Source organism: Musa acuminata, chromosome BXJ2-6 (genome assembly GCF_036884655.1).
Source record: "Musa acuminata AAA Group cultivar baxijiao chromosome BXJ2-6, Cavendish_Baxijiao_AAA, whole genome shotgun sequence".
NCBI classification, from domain to species: Eukaryota; Viridiplantae; Streptophyta; class Magnoliopsida; order Zingiberales; family Musaceae; genus Musa; species Musa acuminata.
This window is the reverse complement of record NC_088343.1, coordinates 1,347,537-1,365,824: the sequence shown is the minus strand read 5'-3', so window position 1 is coordinate 1,365,824 and position 18,288 is coordinate 1,347,537. Positions and strand designations below refer to the sequence as shown.

At 39.3% G+C, this 18,288-nt stretch overlaps 3 protein-coding genes across 5 annotated transcripts; 1 reads left to right on the top strand and 2 right to left on the bottom strand.

Annotated features, from left to right (window-relative positions):
* Positions 1–23: 23 nt before the first annotated feature.
* Positions 24–5,753, bottom strand: LOC103986739 (glutamate receptor 3.5-like). The gene is made up of 7 exons (XM_009404832.3): positions 5,446–5,753; positions 5,036–5,379; positions 3,192–4,537; positions 2,746–3,023; positions 1,304–1,335; positions 816–1,222; positions 24–724 (listed from the first exon to the last, which is right to left on the bottom strand). Exons 2-7 carry the CDS (start codon positions 5,298–5,300, stop codon positions 293–295), a joined length of 2,760 nt encoding a protein of 919 aa, XP_009403107.2. The 5' UTR covers positions 5,301–5,379; positions 5,446–5,753; the 3' UTR covers positions 24–292.
* A 601-nt stretch (positions 5,754–6,354) lies between these two features.
* On the bottom strand, positions 6,355–12,444 carry LOC103986569 (probable LRR receptor-like serine/threonine-protein kinase At5g45780). 2 transcript variants are annotated; one of them, XM_065111171.1, is made up of 11 exons: positions 11,893–12,442; positions 11,634–11,766; positions 11,478–11,549; positions 10,938–11,081; positions 10,781–10,852; positions 10,645–10,704; positions 9,885–9,958; positions 9,659–9,802; positions 9,249–9,584; positions 8,361–8,752; positions 6,355–6,895 (listed from the first exon to the last, which is right to left on the bottom strand). In XM_065111171.1, the coding sequence occupies exons 1-11, from the start codon at positions 11,999–12,001 to the stop codon at positions 6,581–6,583; spliced, it is 1,851 nt and encodes a 616-aa protein (XP_064967243.1). In that variant the 5' UTR covers positions 12,002–12,442; the 3' UTR covers positions 6,355–6,580. The 2 variants fall into 2 exon arrangements, with proteins under 2 accessions (XP_064967243.1, XP_064967242.1); XM_065111170.1 differs by having other exon boundaries at positions 11,478–11,766; positions 11,893–12,444.
* Positions 12,445–12,692: 248 nt separating this feature from the next.
* Positions 12,693–17,886, top strand: LOC135614136 (uncharacterized). Of its 2 annotated transcripts, none has more exons than XM_065111172.1 (5): positions 12,693–12,836; positions 13,989–14,083; positions 15,012–15,405; positions 15,489–15,646; positions 17,524–17,886. In XM_065111172.1, the coding sequence occupies exons 2-5, from the start codon at positions 13,991–13,993 to the stop codon at positions 17,800–17,802; spliced, it is 924 nt and encodes a 307-aa protein (XP_064967244.1). In that variant the 5' UTR covers positions 12,693–12,836; positions 13,989–13,990; the 3' UTR covers positions 17,803–17,886. The 2 variants fall into 2 exon arrangements, with proteins under 2 accessions (XP_064967244.1, XP_064967245.1); XM_065111173.1 differs by lacking the exon at positions 12,693–12,836 and adding an exon at positions 12,869–13,008.
* The last annotated feature ends 402 nt before the right edge of the window (positions 17,887–18,288 follow it).

Here is an 18,288-nt window from a genome sequence, read left to right as displayed (position 1 = left end):
GCAGATATATTCCTGACAATCGAGTAATTATTTCACTTATATCTCAAATTTGTTTGCTGGTGTGTACAAAATCAAGTGAGTTCATGCATTTGATCATTTACATGAAGAAACATATTCATTAGCGCGAAAAAAAAATGCATCACATCGAACATATGTTCCCCTTCTCCTTGGTGAAGAAACAAGTAGTCCACATCACAATATTTTGCTGCAAATCCTGTTCTTGACAGAAGGTGATCTATGTGCAATTGTTGAGTTAACTCGAATCTCAAATGTAAGTTGGCATCTGTGGAGGTTACATGGATTGTCCATCAGAATCTTGCTGATTTTGTTGTTGTTTCTCACTCGATTTACTCTTCATAATTTTCTTGACGTCTTCTTCCTTTGTATCGACAAAAGAAAACAACTCCTTAATATAACTTGTACATTCGACGCTCGTCTCGGATTCAGAACACCCAACTTTAGCTTGAGTACTAAATTTGCGATACTGATAGAGTGTCTTCAGGAAGAAGATCATGACAGCCATCAAACAAGCAAGACCGCAGATGAGAAAAAGGCCCCAGAAGCTGGCAAAGCTTAGCTGGTTTGAATCAGTGTCACTGTCCTGAGAAGTGCATCCGTTCTGTGTCAACCATTTGTCGTGGATCCTTTGCAGATCGCCATTCTCTGACAGTGTTAGAATGGCGGTCGACAAGTCCAGCGCAAGAGGAGAGTCTCTTGGGAATGCCTGAAAGAGAAAAGCAATCACTTTCAATACTGCAATAGTCTTTTAAGATTTGAAGCAGAGTAATGCAGCATTGCTGAACATTGACACATACAAATCCCCATCCACTTTTAGTGAACTCCGGACCAACTGTGATGTATTTGCAATTATCAGACAAGAAAACTTCAATGTATGGAAGCTCGTCGACGATTGCTGCTACGCCCCCACCTCGTGGCCCAAGGTCAAGTGCCCTTGCATATTCGTCAGGATCATTAAGTGGCACCAATCTGGACTCATCTATGTTGAGCTCTTCGATCATATAGTTTTTTGAAAACGAACCAACTTGGTATCCAATTGGGTCGGAACCTGACATTAAAGTATCAATGCCTGCAATCCTCGACGAGAGCTGCTGAACAGTAAGAATTGATGTCAGGTTTGCGGTGTAGCTCGAATTGATAATCAAGACCACGAACATCCATACAATCAGCACGAACCGTCCAAGGGTGCTCACAGTGGTTTCTCCTGAAACAACCATAGCTTTAGAACAGAACTTTCAGATTCCTATATTTTACTGATACTGTTGTGTGAATGAGGTTTACTTACTGTGAGCAAAGAACATCGTCGATAAACTAAACCTGCAAAAGTATGGAATTTTAAAAAGTCTTGGAGTATCTGGGAAAGAAAAGTACAAAAAGCCTAACAAAAAATTAACGAAAACAGGATCCACAGCATATGATTATAACATGGCTCATCTGCTAAGACACTCCATTGAAGACGACGTATATCTATTTACATTAATCGTTAGATGGAAAATGATTAAAAAAATCAAAACTTAACCCAACTAGCATCATATCCATCTTGAATATAATGAGACTTTGATGATAAAGTTTAAAGTAAAACCAGGAACTTAAAAGAGGATCCTTGGAATAGTCATCAAACTTTAGATTCACCCAATGGGTTAGAGTTTTTTTGTTGGGCTAATTGATACTCCTGTTGCAGAATCAAAATTATCTCCAGCATATCTAAATCATGAAAACCAAACACCTGTGAGCCCAATATAACCCAAAAATTACTTCCTAAAACGATTGGGACGACATTATGTTGTCCATTCTTACAGGACTTGATATAGTGAAGTGAAAATTATGTGAAATACATACGCTAAAAGTGCTGAAGAAGACATACCCGGCCAAAAGTTTATTCTATATGTTGAATTTCAGATGCAGAAAATATAAATGAGAGTTGCTTCACTGTTGCGTTAAATATTAAGCCAGGAGATGGTGATGTGACAGTACTATAACTGAGATACATGGCGACGCCCATATATATACACATAGAATCAACCCAGTCCCCATCTATGCAGAGATAAAACCTCAGGCATCAAGATGCTGATAACAAAATGGATGCTGGATGCACAGGAAATAACCATTAATGCAACAATGTTAATTGCAAGAACAATTAATCGAATGTTCTGAGAACATATCAGTACAAGCACATGCGTTATTTATCCTTTGTTTTCACATTGGTCTGCATGTAGACATTTGGATTTTAAAGGAAACATGCCTCTTATCCATCTGAAAAGCATGAGAACCACACTGCCAAGGGACAAATGGAATGGCTTATTTTGCCAAAAGCAATAAGACCCAAGCATATAACCAGTGTACAATTCATGGAGTCCAAGAAGTGTCTGATGAGAGTGTCAGGCCCTCTATTCCTATAGAACAACTACGATCGTCAATCACCATGCAAGAAGGTCCCTGTTACAGAAAAAAGCCCACACTTCCAAGACTACCTGCTATGGTATTAAATATCATAATAATAAGATAGAAAATATTACATGTGTGTTCACGAGAATGTCAGGCAACAAATGAATGAACATAGTTCAGATGAAAAAATAGAGAAAAGGATTTATGCCTTCAAGATTTGACTTGTTGCCAGTAATATGACCTGTCACGTAATATCCACATTTTAACAGGTACTGGAAACTTCTCTAGTGTATCAGTCTATTACATCAGTTAAAATAACTCTCAGCAGTAGAGGATACTGACCAAAAAATTGTTGCAATTTGTTGCTTTGGAGACCCACGAAAATCTTGATTCAGACGATGCTCAAGAATCCAAACAACTAAACCCACAAAAAGGAAGAAAGCTCCTGTGGCGCACCACATTGTAGTGTCGAAAGGTTTTAGGAAAGCCCAAGCATTTGAGTGTTGCTCTTTGGCAGGTGCAACAATGACAAGCCCTGACTGTGTGTATGGCTGCGTAAAATCAACGATCCTCGTTCGATTTGTCACGATAGATATGTCCCCCACAGCTGCATCAAAGTACTAAACATGCAAGTAAATAAGTTAAGATTTTTCTGAGAATCATTATAAGAACGGCGATTTATCAAATATGCAAATGACAACAGATGAAGGCATTTTCTAATTTACAAAGCAGTAAAGGAGTTTGAATAGAATACTAAAGCACAATTTCGATACAAGGGCAATACACACATTTTCATGAACTTTCTCCACCAATTCATCGTAGCTTGGATTCTTAGAACCATTTCCAAACAGAATGAATGACAATGGAACTGGATAAGGCAACAAGTTGACTGCAGCTTTAAACACATCAATACAGTATCCCTTCACACTGTCAGGGCCGTTATCTTTAGATACAAATTCTGTAAAGCTTGTTCTGTAAGGAACTCCAATTCTTAGAGACTTTCCACTGTTGGGAAACACCCAACCACGAGGCGTTGTCATAGTTTCTCCAGGCCAAATGACACTATAAAGCTGCTGACTACCGTCGGAAGTGTTTGGTCGTTTACTGTACAAACTTTCTGGAGCAATAACTGAAAGACCCGAATAATTGGACCAAAATCCTATTCTCCTGAAACCTGTCCCTCCAATATTAAGGATATCATAGGCTGGATGGATTAAGTTGCCATCTGAATCGAACTGAACTTGACCAGTCAGGCCTGTAAACTTTGTCAGCAGCAGCTCATGAAGCAAATTGTCCCCGGTGTTGAAGTTCTTAATTGCAGTCAAATGCAGTGAACTTCCATTTGCATCTTGCAACTTAGGATCATCAGAGAAATTAAATGTCTGTCCTCCTTTGAGGAGCTGGTCGATAGCATGGGCAACTAACCAAACTGAATCATAAGCATACAATGCATATGTGTTCAAGCTTGAAGTGGTATTACCTCTCCGACGCATATCACTCCATCTTGATATAAATGATTGCTTGACATCAGAATCTGGGACATGCTGACGAAGAGCAATGACCCCTTGGATAAGGTCCATGGTATCAGGTTTGGGGGAACCAAATGAATCTAAAACAGAAGTAAGCCAATCTGATGTGATCCATACGTAACCAGTAGCCATCATACCACGATATTTTGCAATGGAGAAAACTTTAAAACCAGAATCAGGGTTCACATGAACGACATAAATTCGAGACTCCATGAAGTTTACTCTCACCAACAAATCATCAATAGCACTTTCGTCGGCATTAGGAGGGATGGCAGCTTTGTAGGAGATCTTAGTGTGTCTCTTCGCAAGTGCGTCACCCAAAGCATCTATTCCACCTCTCCCGAAGTCATCATCTGTGAAGATCGCAGTGACCTCTCTCCAACCATAGTTTCCAACCAAATCAGCTACGGCATTCATCTGGAAATAGTCACTTTGAGTCATGCGTATAAAATAAGAATGCTCGAGAGAAGAAAGGGCTGGGTCCGTAGCTGCAAATGAGAGAAGTGGCACATGGAGTTCGTTTGCAACATGAGAGACGACATGGGCAATCCCAGAGGACTGTGGACCAATGATGGCCACCACATTTTTCTCTATCAGCTGCAAGCCTGCAAAAACCAAGATTTTTCCTCATCAGACTCTTGCAATGTTCCAATCACCAAAAGACAACAAATTTCTTAGGAACTTTAATGGTACCGAACCAGATTTGCTTATCTGAATGGTGGAACAAGGACATGATTCCCTTGATATTGTAAGGGCGCATTACATGTTCTACAATGAATCTAAACAAATTCCATCTCAAACTAAATCCTGTCAAAGTATTTCTTGTCAAAAGTCACCAGGACTATCTAAAAATTTCTAGAATAAACGCCGAGACTGAAGATATTAGTGACAAACAGCAACAAAACAGAAAGAAAAGGAAGAAAGTTTCAATCAGAAGACACAAGAACAACTCAACACGAAAAAATTATGTCAGCGAGAATATATGGATTGTCAAAAACTTCACTGGAAAAACATGAGCTAAAGGCTTCAAATAACAAGAGGCACAATCAATCTATAAAATAGGGAAATGATTCTGCTTATAAGTTATATGTCACTTCACATACTTTCTATAATCCCAAAAAACCCACTGCAGTAGGTGTCCTGCGCATACAAGTTGAGCCTCGTCCCAGCGAGAACGCTCGGGCTGCTGTTGACATCCTCGACGGCCAGCTCGATGGCCAGCTTCGCCGCCCTCCCTATCGTCGAATCGAAGGTGAAAAGAGCCCCTACGTTGACAGCACTCGGCCAAGAGGCGATGTTGCCGCTGCCAGCCACGGTCCCAACCAGGCTAACGGAGAAACACAGAGCCAACAGAGGAACCGAGACCATTTTCCACAGGTTGGTTTGCTTGCGGCTTGTGGTCAGAATGGCATTGCTGCCGATGCTGAGGGTCCGCACGTCAACCTACCTGTGAGAAAAATCCAAGGTCATGGAGAGAGGGAGAGAGAGAGACAGAGCTAAAGAACCAACTCACCAAGACTCCCAAGTATTCAAATCCCATCAATGAGTATCTCATGAGAAGAGGTTTTGAGCCCCTTTTGAGGTCCAAAAGATTGACATTGATGTGCATGGAGAATGAGCAACACACCATGGAGATCTGTTTATAGACATTGTGGTGGTGTAAAGGAATCACTTGCCTTGCCACCTGATATTCCTAGGGTCTACTTGGGTCAAGGAAAAGGAATCCGGACTCTCTTTGCTACAGTGGAGAGATTAAAGCAAAGAACTATTCCTAATGCTCATCAAGAGGAGAAGAAATATGCCAATCAGCCACGGTTTAGCTTCTTTCTCCCGACTGCTCTACCTTTTAGCCCGAGAAATGAACACCGCAGTAACTCCTCGGTGCCTGCTGCTTTATGTAACCAAAACAAATTACTTCTTTAAGAAACTTGCGCGAATGCTGCCCTCTCTCTCTATCTGTGGTAGATCACGATAATAATGTGAAGACAAAATGTGCAAGTAAGATTCGCGTGACGCACAGACAAAGCTCATCTACGTCAGCAGATTCTGACGTAGATCTGATTCGGTCCCTGTCGTTGAAAGACATGGGTGGTGGGTACGTAGCCGCCATTCGAGTCTTTGGTGGAGCGTGATTCCGACGCTCATTCTTCATGCCAAAAGGATCAGAGCATTTCCTCTATAAAGAAAAATTATTTATTAGATTTCACACGCCTCTGTCGGGCCATTTGGTTGGCCCAGCGATATGAACCTTGCTCTGGGTTAAACAACGAAAATTGCTGAGTTGACTTCGAGTTCTTTCTCTTGCACTTGTTTACAACCCAGTAGCTCATATACTAATTGAGGCTCATCTGTTAAGAAGTCAAGACCTCATGACATGATGGCAATTATGTTACAACAAGAGAAAAGAAAGAATGCAGCAAAATGATCAAACGAGTGATTGATAAGTGCACAAGTAGCTCAAGTTGATTCATATTGTTCATAGCAGACTGCTAGACAAGCTCAAACGTTTCAGCAACCTCATCTGTATGTACAGTTCTATCACTCCAACAGCCAAAATGATCGGACGCTCTTGTCCGTGGTGTATGGGTTAACCAATCTTGCTATCTGATAAACAAAACAGGAATCGAGTAACAGATTCACGGTGCAGGTCATCTGGGTCCTGAGAGCTCTATCGCCTCGATGATGAAAGAAGATGCTTCATTAGCACCATCAAAACTTCTTGAGAAACTGCAAGACCTCCCGTAAATTGTTTCGCCGTTCGATTCTTCAGTTTGTTCAGCTGGCCTGGCAATGGATTCAAGTGCCTTAACAACTTCAGACATCTTCGGCCGGAGGCTGGGATTAGACTGAGTGCAGAGAAGAACAACATCAACAGCATTTTCCAGTTGAGCTGCACTAAAGGAACCATTAAGATCCCTATCAACCATTTCATGGACTCTCTCCTCCTCATGTAAGGTCTTGACCTGCACAGCCATTAGTTCACCAATCAATAGCCAGTCATAAGGCAGCTCTTTAACTCCATACCAAGTTCCATTATGATTGAAAGGGAATACAACACAAACTACCAAATCATTGGATCAAAGGAATTCAGCCTGTGCTGGTTATGTACACGTCAGAAGTGCCTTATAATTTGGTCTGCAGCATACATCACCTAACTAAGAAATTTTAGAGTGGTGGAGTTTGCAGAATGTCCAATTTTGTAATATTTTTTTCTCATTTTTTCTTATAGTTTGTGCATACTGGGAATTTTTGGGGATACACAAATGGCTGTTGTCTTGTACTTACTTTTACCTTTGGCATACTGAAAGCTCATCTTCAGCTTTGCCTGTGGATATAGGTTTAAATGACCAACCACATAATCTTCATGTCTTTATTTTCTTCTCTGATCACACACCGTATGTTATAGCAAACCATTGTTCATTATCTAATTTGAGTGCTTTGGGTGCCAGAAAGTCACTTATTATTGGCTCCTAACCATGCTTCCTTAAAAGTCGGCTTCATTGTTGCAGACCTACTTACTAACATCGTAGCAGTTCAATATCAGTTAGAAATTAGAGCAGGCTAAAACCTAATTTAACTTGATAATCCAAGCTGATGCCATGTCCGACAGTCCATATGCACATATGGGATTGGTTCATCATACCTTTTTTCAGCCATGGCAAGATTTATAATGACACTCGAACATCAAATCTAGGAGATTGAAATATGCAGTTCCAACAAAAGCCTTGTCTTAATGTAGTTTCTTCTTTACTTGGCTAATCCTTTGATGATTATAATTAACTTTTGATGGTCAGTAAAAAATCACTGTAGCATCACATGACAGAGAAGTTCAAATGCAGTAGTGTGCTGCATAGGAGTTCAAAATCAAAAGAAAACATATGTCACTACATACATGATGTATGCTTGATAGTTGAAATAGCAAATCAGAACATAACAAACAAGATAAATCCAAATAGTTCATGTCAAATTGGACTTTCGATAGGCAATGGACCTGACTTTGATCTGTTATGTAGGTGATTGAGATGTAAGTTTAATTAAACAGCCAACTAGGAATACACCAACATGCTGAAACTAAGCCTGATATCTAATCTAAATAGCAACCTAACTCGATGAATGTTGAAAATAACTATTCGAACTTATCAGCTATATCACCAGTTATAGCAGATTCCTTCCCTAGTAAACAGAGAAGTATAAAATTATGTGTACCTATATGATATATGCTCAAAAAGGAAATAAATAAATAATGCAGCAGCAATTATACAAGTATTAGTTATATATTGTTAATGAATGGAACAATGACATAAGAATTATTATAGAAAAGACATTTCTCATTTTGTCAAGTACTTGTTAAACTCCAGTGGTTAAGCAAAAGGATAAAGGCAAACATACAAGGAAAAATTGCAGATATTCCTTCAACAAAAATCTTACCCAGTCGAGGATCATTCCTTTCTGGACATTACCATTTCCAGAGCTCATGGTCTTTTGTCCTGTTATCAACTCCAATAACAAGATGCCAAATCCATACACATCGGTCTTCTCTGAGGACTGTCCGGTAGAAAGATACTCTGGAGCAATGTGTCCTACGGTGCCACGGACAGCAGTTGTGACATGAGATTCCCTTCTATCAAGCAGTTTTGCCAATCCAAAGTCCCCAACAACTGCTTCAAAGCTTTCATCAAGTAAAATATTTGCAGCTTTAACATCCCTGTGAATGATTTTTGGATTGCACTGTTCGTGCAAATATAAAAGACCCCTAGCAGCTCCAATTGCAATTCGCATGCGCTTGTTCCAGTCCAAGGATGGTTTACTTTGACAACGATCTGCAAATAATAACTATACCTACTTAAAGAAGGAACTCAAGTAAACAAAAGCCAATTGTCTTTGACCACACCAATTTTGGAAGGCAAATGAGTGCAAATTTCAACTCAAGCCACAATAAGTTGCATTTCGGCTTATCTGAGCGATGCTCAATTGTAAAATCCACCAAGAGAAACAAATTTGAACTGGAAAACAAATCATAAAAAACTTCAAGAATAATCCTTTAACAGCTTCATGTCAAACCTGTTCCTCATCATGTATAAGGTGATGAAGTTCCTAAGGCTGTTTTTTCATAAAAAAGAAAGGGTTTCTTACATAAGATTTTTTAAAAAATTATGCAACCAAAAACCAAAACATAAGTAGATTTAGCCATGATGAGTTAGTTCCAGAGCTTGAACATAATAAGAATCGCCAAGTTAATGAGATTCATCAAGTTATATAGTTACTAAGTTCATGTATCCATATCATGTTGCTAGACAACCAAATAGATGCAACTACCTCTTAAACGATCAGCGACACTCCCATTTGGCATAAAAGGATAAACAAGCAGTCTCTCATTTGAGGTCATGCAAAAACCATATAGACGTAGTAAGTTCCTGTGCAAAGCTAGGCCAATCATCTCAACTTCTGTTTGGAACTGGACTTCTCCAGTAAAGTTGGGATCTTTCAATCTTTTCACTGCCACCATGGTTCCATTTCTAAGATGGCCTTTATAAACAACTCCAAATCCACCCTGTCCTAATATATTTTTAGCATTAAAATTTTCTGTTGCAGCTTGAAGTTCACGATATGAAAATCTCCTCAAGTGGCCCATTTCAAACTCATAGTCCAGATCTGCAGAGAAATCAGTAATTGGTGAGCATGCATTGTGTTCTTCATGATTATCAAATAGGGTGCTTGAAGGATACCGTCAGCTGCAAAGTGCATACTCCATTTGCAGCAACATAACCAGAAAACAAGTAGCAGCAACGACAGTACTAAGGTACAACCAACACTTAGAGGAATCGCAACTGCTAACTGATGGTTGTTTGTTTGTCCTGAAGTTTTAGTTTCTGCAAGTCAAACAAACACAGATCAGTGCCTCTGATGATATGCTATGGTAAGTAACAACATCCTATTTAGCAAGTGAAATACCATTGAATTGTACGGGTACATCTGCACAACCATGTAAGAGAGATGTGTTGCAAAGAAAAATATTACCTGCAACACTATACGTACAAAGTTACAGTTACTAAAGTTTCAATAGAAGAATGTCATAGAATGTTAATCAGAGAAATCAGAGAAACACAATAAGAAAAAGAATTCCAAAACTGAAGTGATTCGACGAAAAATGATCACTCAGAACCAAAAACCTAAAAAGGTTGGCTAGTCCAAAAGGTCTCTGCTCCATACCAGGTTAATTATGTTGATTTCCAGTAATGTTTACCTCGGATTCCTTCACGAGTTTGACCATATGCATTTTTGATTTGACATAATTGCAGATGGTAATTTGCCATCTCAATAGAATATTTATATAGAAAACATAAATTGCATCATAAAGGTTGTGTTACTATAAGCCAGCATGTCTGCTGAAAGTTGACAACCGAAGGTTGGAACTCAAAATTCCTTAGGTAATTATAAGAATGATATATCATGTCTAATTGCATGAACCAATATCAAGATAAAGACATGATATGGCAAGTCATCTTTTTTTAAAATTTGATATAGAACCATATTTAAACAAGAGAAGACAAAATAATGAAAAAACAAATAATCAAGATTATACTAAATCAAGATAGTTAATCTTAATTCAAGCCATCATAATGTCAATCAGTTTCAAAAGCCAGTGAAAAACAAAAACATAAAACAGAAGAAAAAAAATGAATTATATCTCATCTGGGGTCATCCTTCTCACCTGTAATCTTTTGCAAGGATCTTTGGAGTTGGTCCAGTGAGATTATTATATGAGACATCTCTGAAATAGTTTACAATTATAAGTTTTACTTAGCAAATAAAAGGAGAAATGTAAAATAGTTCGACAGGGTACATACAAGAACAAAAGACCTGAAAGATTAGCAACAGCCTCAGGAATCTGACCAGACAAATTGTTCCTGTTGAGACGCCTAAAGCAGGACAGAGTAGCATAACAACATCAAAAACATCAATTTCTCTAAACAAAGCCCTACTGAGTTCAAAATTTTCACTTACAAGTAAACTAATTGAGTCAGAAGCCCAAGCGACTTTGGAATTTCCCCAGTAAACTGGTTACTGGAAATATCAAGAGTCTTCAGCTGTGACAACTTCCCTATTTCTGGAGGAACAGTACCTAAAATTTTGTTATTTTGCAATAGCCTGAAATCAAAGATATCTTCAGTACTCGAGTTACATATTTGTAAATGCTATGCAAATAATGGGAACACTAGATACTCATGTCTTGACCAACAGATCTCTTACAATCTTTTGTCTACTTTCTTTTTTTAGGTACCTGTTCAATCACATTCGATTCACCCATGAACATTGATGACTTAGGTTGTATCCTTGACCTCTCGAGACTTTTAACAAAGAATCTAACCAAAGATTTACGCTTGCTACTCATCTGTCAAGTGGCTTAAGGCAATACCCAGACCTTCGGACAAAACATTAATTTACTAGTAGCCCAAACTTGTACACCACTTTTAACTCATCTAAAAATGCGATGGAGATTGGCAGGAGACCGAAAAATAAGGCAGAAATCTTTGGACTACTCACAGGGTTTGCAAGTGACTTAGGTTGCCAATGCTTGGAGACAGAGTCCCAGACAAACTATTGCTCGCCATTTCCCTGTTCACCCAACGCCAGTAAATAAAGAACCCCAAGTTAAGGGGAAAAAGAAAGAGGCAGCAGCAGCGGGAGAGTAATGCGCACAGGGAGATGACGAATCCGTCGGAGGAGCAGCCGACCATGAACCATGTGCAAGGGTCCACCGAATTGATATCCCACCCGTCCATCACCCCGGCCTCATCCCTCATCCGACTCTTCACGGACATCAGAGCCGCCACTGCTTCCGTAGTTACATTCCCACAAGTCATTTTGTTGCATAAATCCAAAGAAAAAGACAAAAGGAAAAGAACCCGTCTGCCATTCCATGGAGAGAGTAAAGCAATGAGAGTGTGCGGCCATGTACCTTCGTAGTTGACGCCTTTGGGAGAAAGAAGAGGGTCCGAGGAACGCACCATATGGACCCAAAACAAGAAGGAGAAGAAAAGCAGCAGTAGCAGAGAATAGTGCTCCATTAATCGCTGCAACAAAGCTGATCATCACAAGTAGAAGGAAAGAGGAAGCTCGGGAAGTAGCTGATGACCATGGTTCGAAGCGATGCTCTGCCTACCTCCCCGAGGCGAGGACTCCGTTCCTGGACTCGCACCCGTTTCGAGGTCTCGTTCGCCGCGCGCACCGAGAGAGGAAGAATTAAAAACGAGGCAACAAAGGAGCAGTTCATTAACAACAATAGTATTAAACACAAGCGTCCTCGTTGAACGGAGCCAAGGCCGCGAACAGCTGGATTCACGGACGGCAGCTGTAGGAAGACGGTGATATGGCCTCGAGATGGGAGCACCATGTCGACGGTACCACCAACTGATGCGTTGCCCTCCTCAGCGCCCGCTGCACCGCACGCACACTACCACCAGCGGAGATTTGACTTCGTTGTCGAAAGCTGATGATTCGGTCTGGCCATAGCTGAAAGACATGGACAGCGCCGGGTGCAGAGTCGCGCCTCAGGCTGTTTCACGTACTTGTGTCGCGACAAATCTGTTCACATAAACCGAGAGAGCGTTGTAGATTTGTTCTTCTTCTCGCTTCTTCGTGTTCTGAGATCGTGCAAGAAGTGCGTCTTCCATCGCTACTTACGTAACGATCGAGGGACGTGGCGCGCATCCACGAAGTCATCGAGTCGGGACATGAGTCGTTGCGTAAAGCGAAACATTTTGTGTTGGGCTTTCTGTTAAGCCCAGGAGCAATACAGGGCCCAGTTTTAGGGCATTCTTTGGATCTTGAGCGACAGAGATCGGGCCGTCGTCTTCGTTCGGCTCCTCTTCCACATTTCCGCCGCTGCTACGACGCCGATTAGTGAGTCTGCCTCTTCTCCTCTCCTTCTGCTGCCGCTTTGCTATTTTTCTCTCACTTCTATCTCTTAAGGGGTCATAATAAGCCCTGGATCTCGTCATCGTATTCATGGATCTGGAGGAATATTTCGCACCTTTGGTCCGCCTACACCGAGCCCAGTCATAGGTGTTCCAAGGTTCGCGTCATAAATGAAAACAATGTCCCGATCAATCTTGCCTCTCTTTACAAGATTTGCACTTTCTGCCTTCCTATTAGAATTAATCCCAAACAGATTAGGAAACATTAGCTTAAGAGGTGAGGACTAATCCATCAATCACACAGAAAGGTGAATCCTGGAGCTACTTCCAAGCTTGTACATAATGGGATAGGAAGAGATACCTTGTCTTATAAATTCATGAAATCTGAAAGTTTCATTACAGTTGGTTCCTCTACATGAAGTCTGGAAGCTATAATAAAAGATGTCATAGTGCTTTAGAGTTTTGTCATGCTTCAAAATTTATGGTAGAATAGAGTAGCCCTTGAAATGATACGAGAAAATTTATATTTCATTAACATTGGACTGGTGACGGGCTATGTTTCTACTCGTTCTGTCGCTTTCCGTTGAGATTCTCAGGATGGAGAGAGGTTAAAGGCAAGCGGATCCTTGTCCCCTTACCTGTTTATAGTTTTTGTTGAAGGACTATCTGCATCATGTCTTAGGCAAAATCCACAAAGTGCAGATTGCAAGATGTGCCGTGACACAGAACGGAAGCAATAAAACATGGCTGCTCTGGCAAGCCTTCAAAGGTAGAACTAAGATTCATTAAAGGAAGAAGGAAGAAAATGAAGATTTTGGAATACTAAAGTCTTGTTCAAATAAGATCAGAAAGAAAATAAATAGATATGATATAGGCAATACTTGTACGTTAGTTTTTAGTGTATCGGCGAAGTTCTACTGTAAGTCCTTATCTACCATCAGGAGTAGACCAACTTGCAACGATTAGGAGTAGCATTAGATTTAATGAAAGGAGTCCTATTCCTCTCTGACCCACTTCATCACACCCTTTCCATTCTTCTATCTCTTTTATATCCGTCTAAAGATCTTTAGGTTGTTCAACTTTTAAACCATAATTAGTCATATCTGTACTAACATCAATTTAATGCCTTTCTTTACAGAGATGTTATCATTCATTAGGGACATCCTATGGCATCTTAGAGACCAGAAACTTATGGTATTTGGTCTTATCTTCATCGTTTCATCACTTATCAAGGTCAGGATTACAGAAGATTTCTTTGTTTAGTTCTATTGTTATGTCTCATGGTTGTTTTGCCGATGGTTATTGCTATCATTCAGTATTTTATTAGCATTTGCTTTCCTAAGGGTATCGGCGAAGTTCTACTAATCTAATGGAAAGGGCAGTGATCTATCCAAAATTGAGAACTTTGCATCTTTGATTCTGATAAAATTATTATTCTATTCACAAGATTGAACACTTCATATTATGAAGAGAACTAAAGAATCTCAATATGATGGATAATATAGCAATGCCAAAAAAATGGTCCTTGCTCAAGGAAAGCTAGCAAATCTCCTTATGATACAGAATATTAACAATTCAAAATGAATAGCCTCCTATTGCTTTTCTAAAGTTAAACACACATGATATCCAGTAGGATTATGATATCTAGTAGGATTTTGTCAAGTTAATTGCAGAGTTAAGGGGCAAAAGATGTCTAATACTTAACTGCCACTGAGTGTGCTCAAAACTATAAGAACTTTAATACATACCTTAATTGAATGCAAAATATCCCCAGTGCACAATAAAAGTGAGTCTGTAACTGTTAGTATCGACAACTATACTACAGAAACCATGATGCTACCTGTGTTTACAAAATCTTTGTTCTGGTATGTTATATTACTGTAGCATTAGCACAGATCATTCACAAAAGCTCACATGTGAAGGTTAGCTTGTTTACAATTTTGTGCTGAAGTATCTGGCATTGACTGCAGGAAGTCTCATCCAGCTTCACTTGCTTTTTCACATAATTTGGAGTTTTAAGTTTTTTGTTTACATTTTATTTAGAATGATCATTTTTGTTATTTTTTTAATTTGGTCACATAATATTTGTGTCTATCATTATTTTGGCAGTTACTTTCATCCACAGACTATCTTGAGCTCTGTATTGTCGTATTTGTGCCAGGTGGACAGTTATAATAAGATTTCTGACCATGTTGGAAAAAGCAGTCAGAGACTTGTTGGCTGTTGGCCAGTCTCTGAAGCATATCTTACTAGTTCATACTTTGCACAACAGAAAAGCCTGTTTGATTCAGATTGTCATGATTATCTATCTGGAGAGTTTAGTTCCGGTGACTTCTGTAAAGGGATGGCTAGTGAAATTAGCTTGCTTCAACTATCAGATCTCCAGCGACGACTTCATGGTGAAGGATCTCATCGTCACTTAATATCCACCTTGAAATTCATGAACAGATCATACATTAGGTCTTTTCACAACTGCAAAGCAGTAATAATCGAGAGACTTCCAATCGGTGTTTTTGCTGATTTATTTGAGCTACAGCATCTTGTCCACCGCAAAGGTCAACAACAAAAAGTGCACTACAAACCATTTCCAATTATTTTATTCTTTGTCTAACCTTTACATCCTCATCAATTCTTGCAGTTTTTTTGGACGCTGCTGTTTTCGGAGACACAAATTTGGAATTGCCCTCTGCACTCTCCAACAGATCAATTGTTGAGGTTCACATGAATATTGGCCATGAGAATCCTTTGAGGGGCTATGAAACTGTACTGGAACTTCCTCTGCATGCTAGATACCCGGTGAGCTCAAAACAGAAGCACTTCTGAGAAGTAACAGATATTTTAGTTTGATTAATTTCTACACTAACTGAAGACAAACAAAAATTTTGCAGAAAAAGGTCCTGCAAATATGGCATTTATAAAAATTAAACTGAAAGACACTAAGTAACCTGATTATGTATCTTAGTTCACCAAGTTTTTTCAATTCAAACTAAATGCTCCACGGACTCCTGACTTACTAAGAGAATCATATTTTAGGTTGGCTATTTCTATGGCAGACTTTAGTGATGATTCTGAGAATAATCTGAGATGACTTAACTGTTATTGGATTCCTTGACCTTCCTTTGCAAGTTTGTATTTTGCTTCATTATTGTGCAGTTTGCAAGTTGCAACCCAGTGCTATAATTTTATAGTAATGAAGGAAAATAGATGCACAAGAAACCAGTTGCTTCTGATAACAAGTTCCCTGTGTTTTACTTCTGTCACTGATCGCTAAATTTAGTTCAATAATTATGTAGTGAATGAATGGATGACTTTAGATCCAACATTTTTTGAGTTTAATCATATTATTCCATAGGCATCAATTTGGACATTGCTGGTATTGGCAATTATCTCTCAGTTTTCTCTAATTGTATCTACATTATTATGGGCATTATCATCTTGTGATCCCATAACATTAGTTATCTACTAGGATAGAAAATTCTTTCTGTATATTTAATGCATGCAACTGGAAGATTTTTCACATTTCTATCTCATATTCTCATTCACCTATTCTTTTAAACTGTAAATTTGGAAAACATGTTCCTAGGACATGGGAGTTTACAATCATCAGTCAACAAGCTAAAATTTGCATTATAAATCTTTAAGCTATGCCAACTATTTTCCAGATTTACACAAATCGTGTGCCCCCTAAAATGCCTTTGGAGCTTTAAACAGAAATTAGGAATTTTAGAGTAAAATATCAGCATTTGTTCCTTGTGCTAAGGCATCTTGAGTCAGTCTTTAACTAAAGTGAACCTTTGGGAAAAGCTTAGTTGATTTTTGTTCTTATACACTTCTTGCACTCCATTGTCTTGTTGTTAGAGGCATTCTGCGTCTTCGCATGTTTGTGATCTCATGTGCTTGTGCCTAGGAGAGGAGTCTTGTTAAATAAGATGACTATAGCAACCTTGAGTTTCATTTCTATGTGAATCACGCAGAGGATGATCATCAAGCTGGAAGGAGTGTCATCAGAAGCTGCTATTGTTTCAACAGTCTATGAGATTGTTGATTATTGTGCCAGCTAAATTATCATTTCATTTTTCTTTTCAGATGAAATAGTTCCAGTATATGTCTCCTGTATCTGCTTTAAGCATCTCGGCAGCTGTAGATTTGAATGCCTGACTACTAATGAAATGGTTGCAATAGATTTACTAGCAAACACCAGGAAAAATTAGGAGCTGACTAAGCAAGCTTTTTACTTTCTCTGGACTGGCTGAAAAAAGCTACCTTAGCAGAAACTTAGAAGTAAATTTTGACATGTCAAGCATGTATGTCATTTAAGGTACCTCTTCCATATTCTACTTCCACATCTTTCATTGAAGACTTATATCAACTCTTGAACTTCCACCAGCTTCCCAGTATCATGTTCTCATGCTTCCTGAATACTTTTGGATGATCTGTTACAATGTTTCTCCTTTCCGTGAAGTCAGGTCTATCAGCATTCTACAATAACACAATACCTTTGCACAGAAGTGATAAATATCCTAAAAGAAGCATGAACTTACTGTAATCTGGGCTTGGAATGAAGCTTATTTCCTTTTGTAAATGCCTTTTATGTTGCATTTGTTTGCTTTTCAAACTCTCTTCCAATTACCAAACTCAATTAGGATTCCTGAAACATGTCATTTCTCTTGCAGCCCCTTGATGATAGTGGCTATGCAGAAGTCCAATTGGGACATCCGGATTTGTTTCTGCATTGCAGGTCAAAGGAAGCTCAGTCAGAACCGTGTTTGTGGAGACTCACTGAAGTGAATGCTGGGCCTGCAAAGGCAGTCATGTGGCGTGTTCCTTCGGGGAATGATGCACACAGAGGCATTGTATCCAGTGTTACTTTTGTTTCAGCATTGGTTTGTGCTCTTTCTATTGTTGTTTCTGCTATTACTTCTAGAAACAAAGATGTCAGACGGTCAAGATGACCATCTAAGAATGATTCTGCTTGCATTTCATGTCAGCGGCTCTCTTATTCTAAATCTCATAAATTCTTTGCAGAGGTTTTCTCACCATCATTGCCATGAAAAATAGCTTGTTTAGCATTTATTATCACGAAAGCTAGATCCCTCTTGTTGCTTTAACATTTATACTTGTACAGAGGTCTTTTCTCTTGAAACTTTTTGTTAGATGGCTCGTTTCTGCCCGGTTAGTGCCAATAGATCTAATGATCCTGAGTTCTCGAGCTCGGTAAAGGCTGAGACTGAAGCTCTTAGATGAATTCAAGCTATAGGGATTGATGTTGGTTTTTGCTGAAGTTTAATAGATCTTGGTTATGATCCTCGGCGTTCACTGTACAGAAACACAAACAGAGTATGCAACATTGCAAACACCAAATCAAGCAACGAACGCTAAGAACCATCCCAAATGGAGGATGGGAAATTGAGATAAAACTGCCAGCCAAGCAATCAACC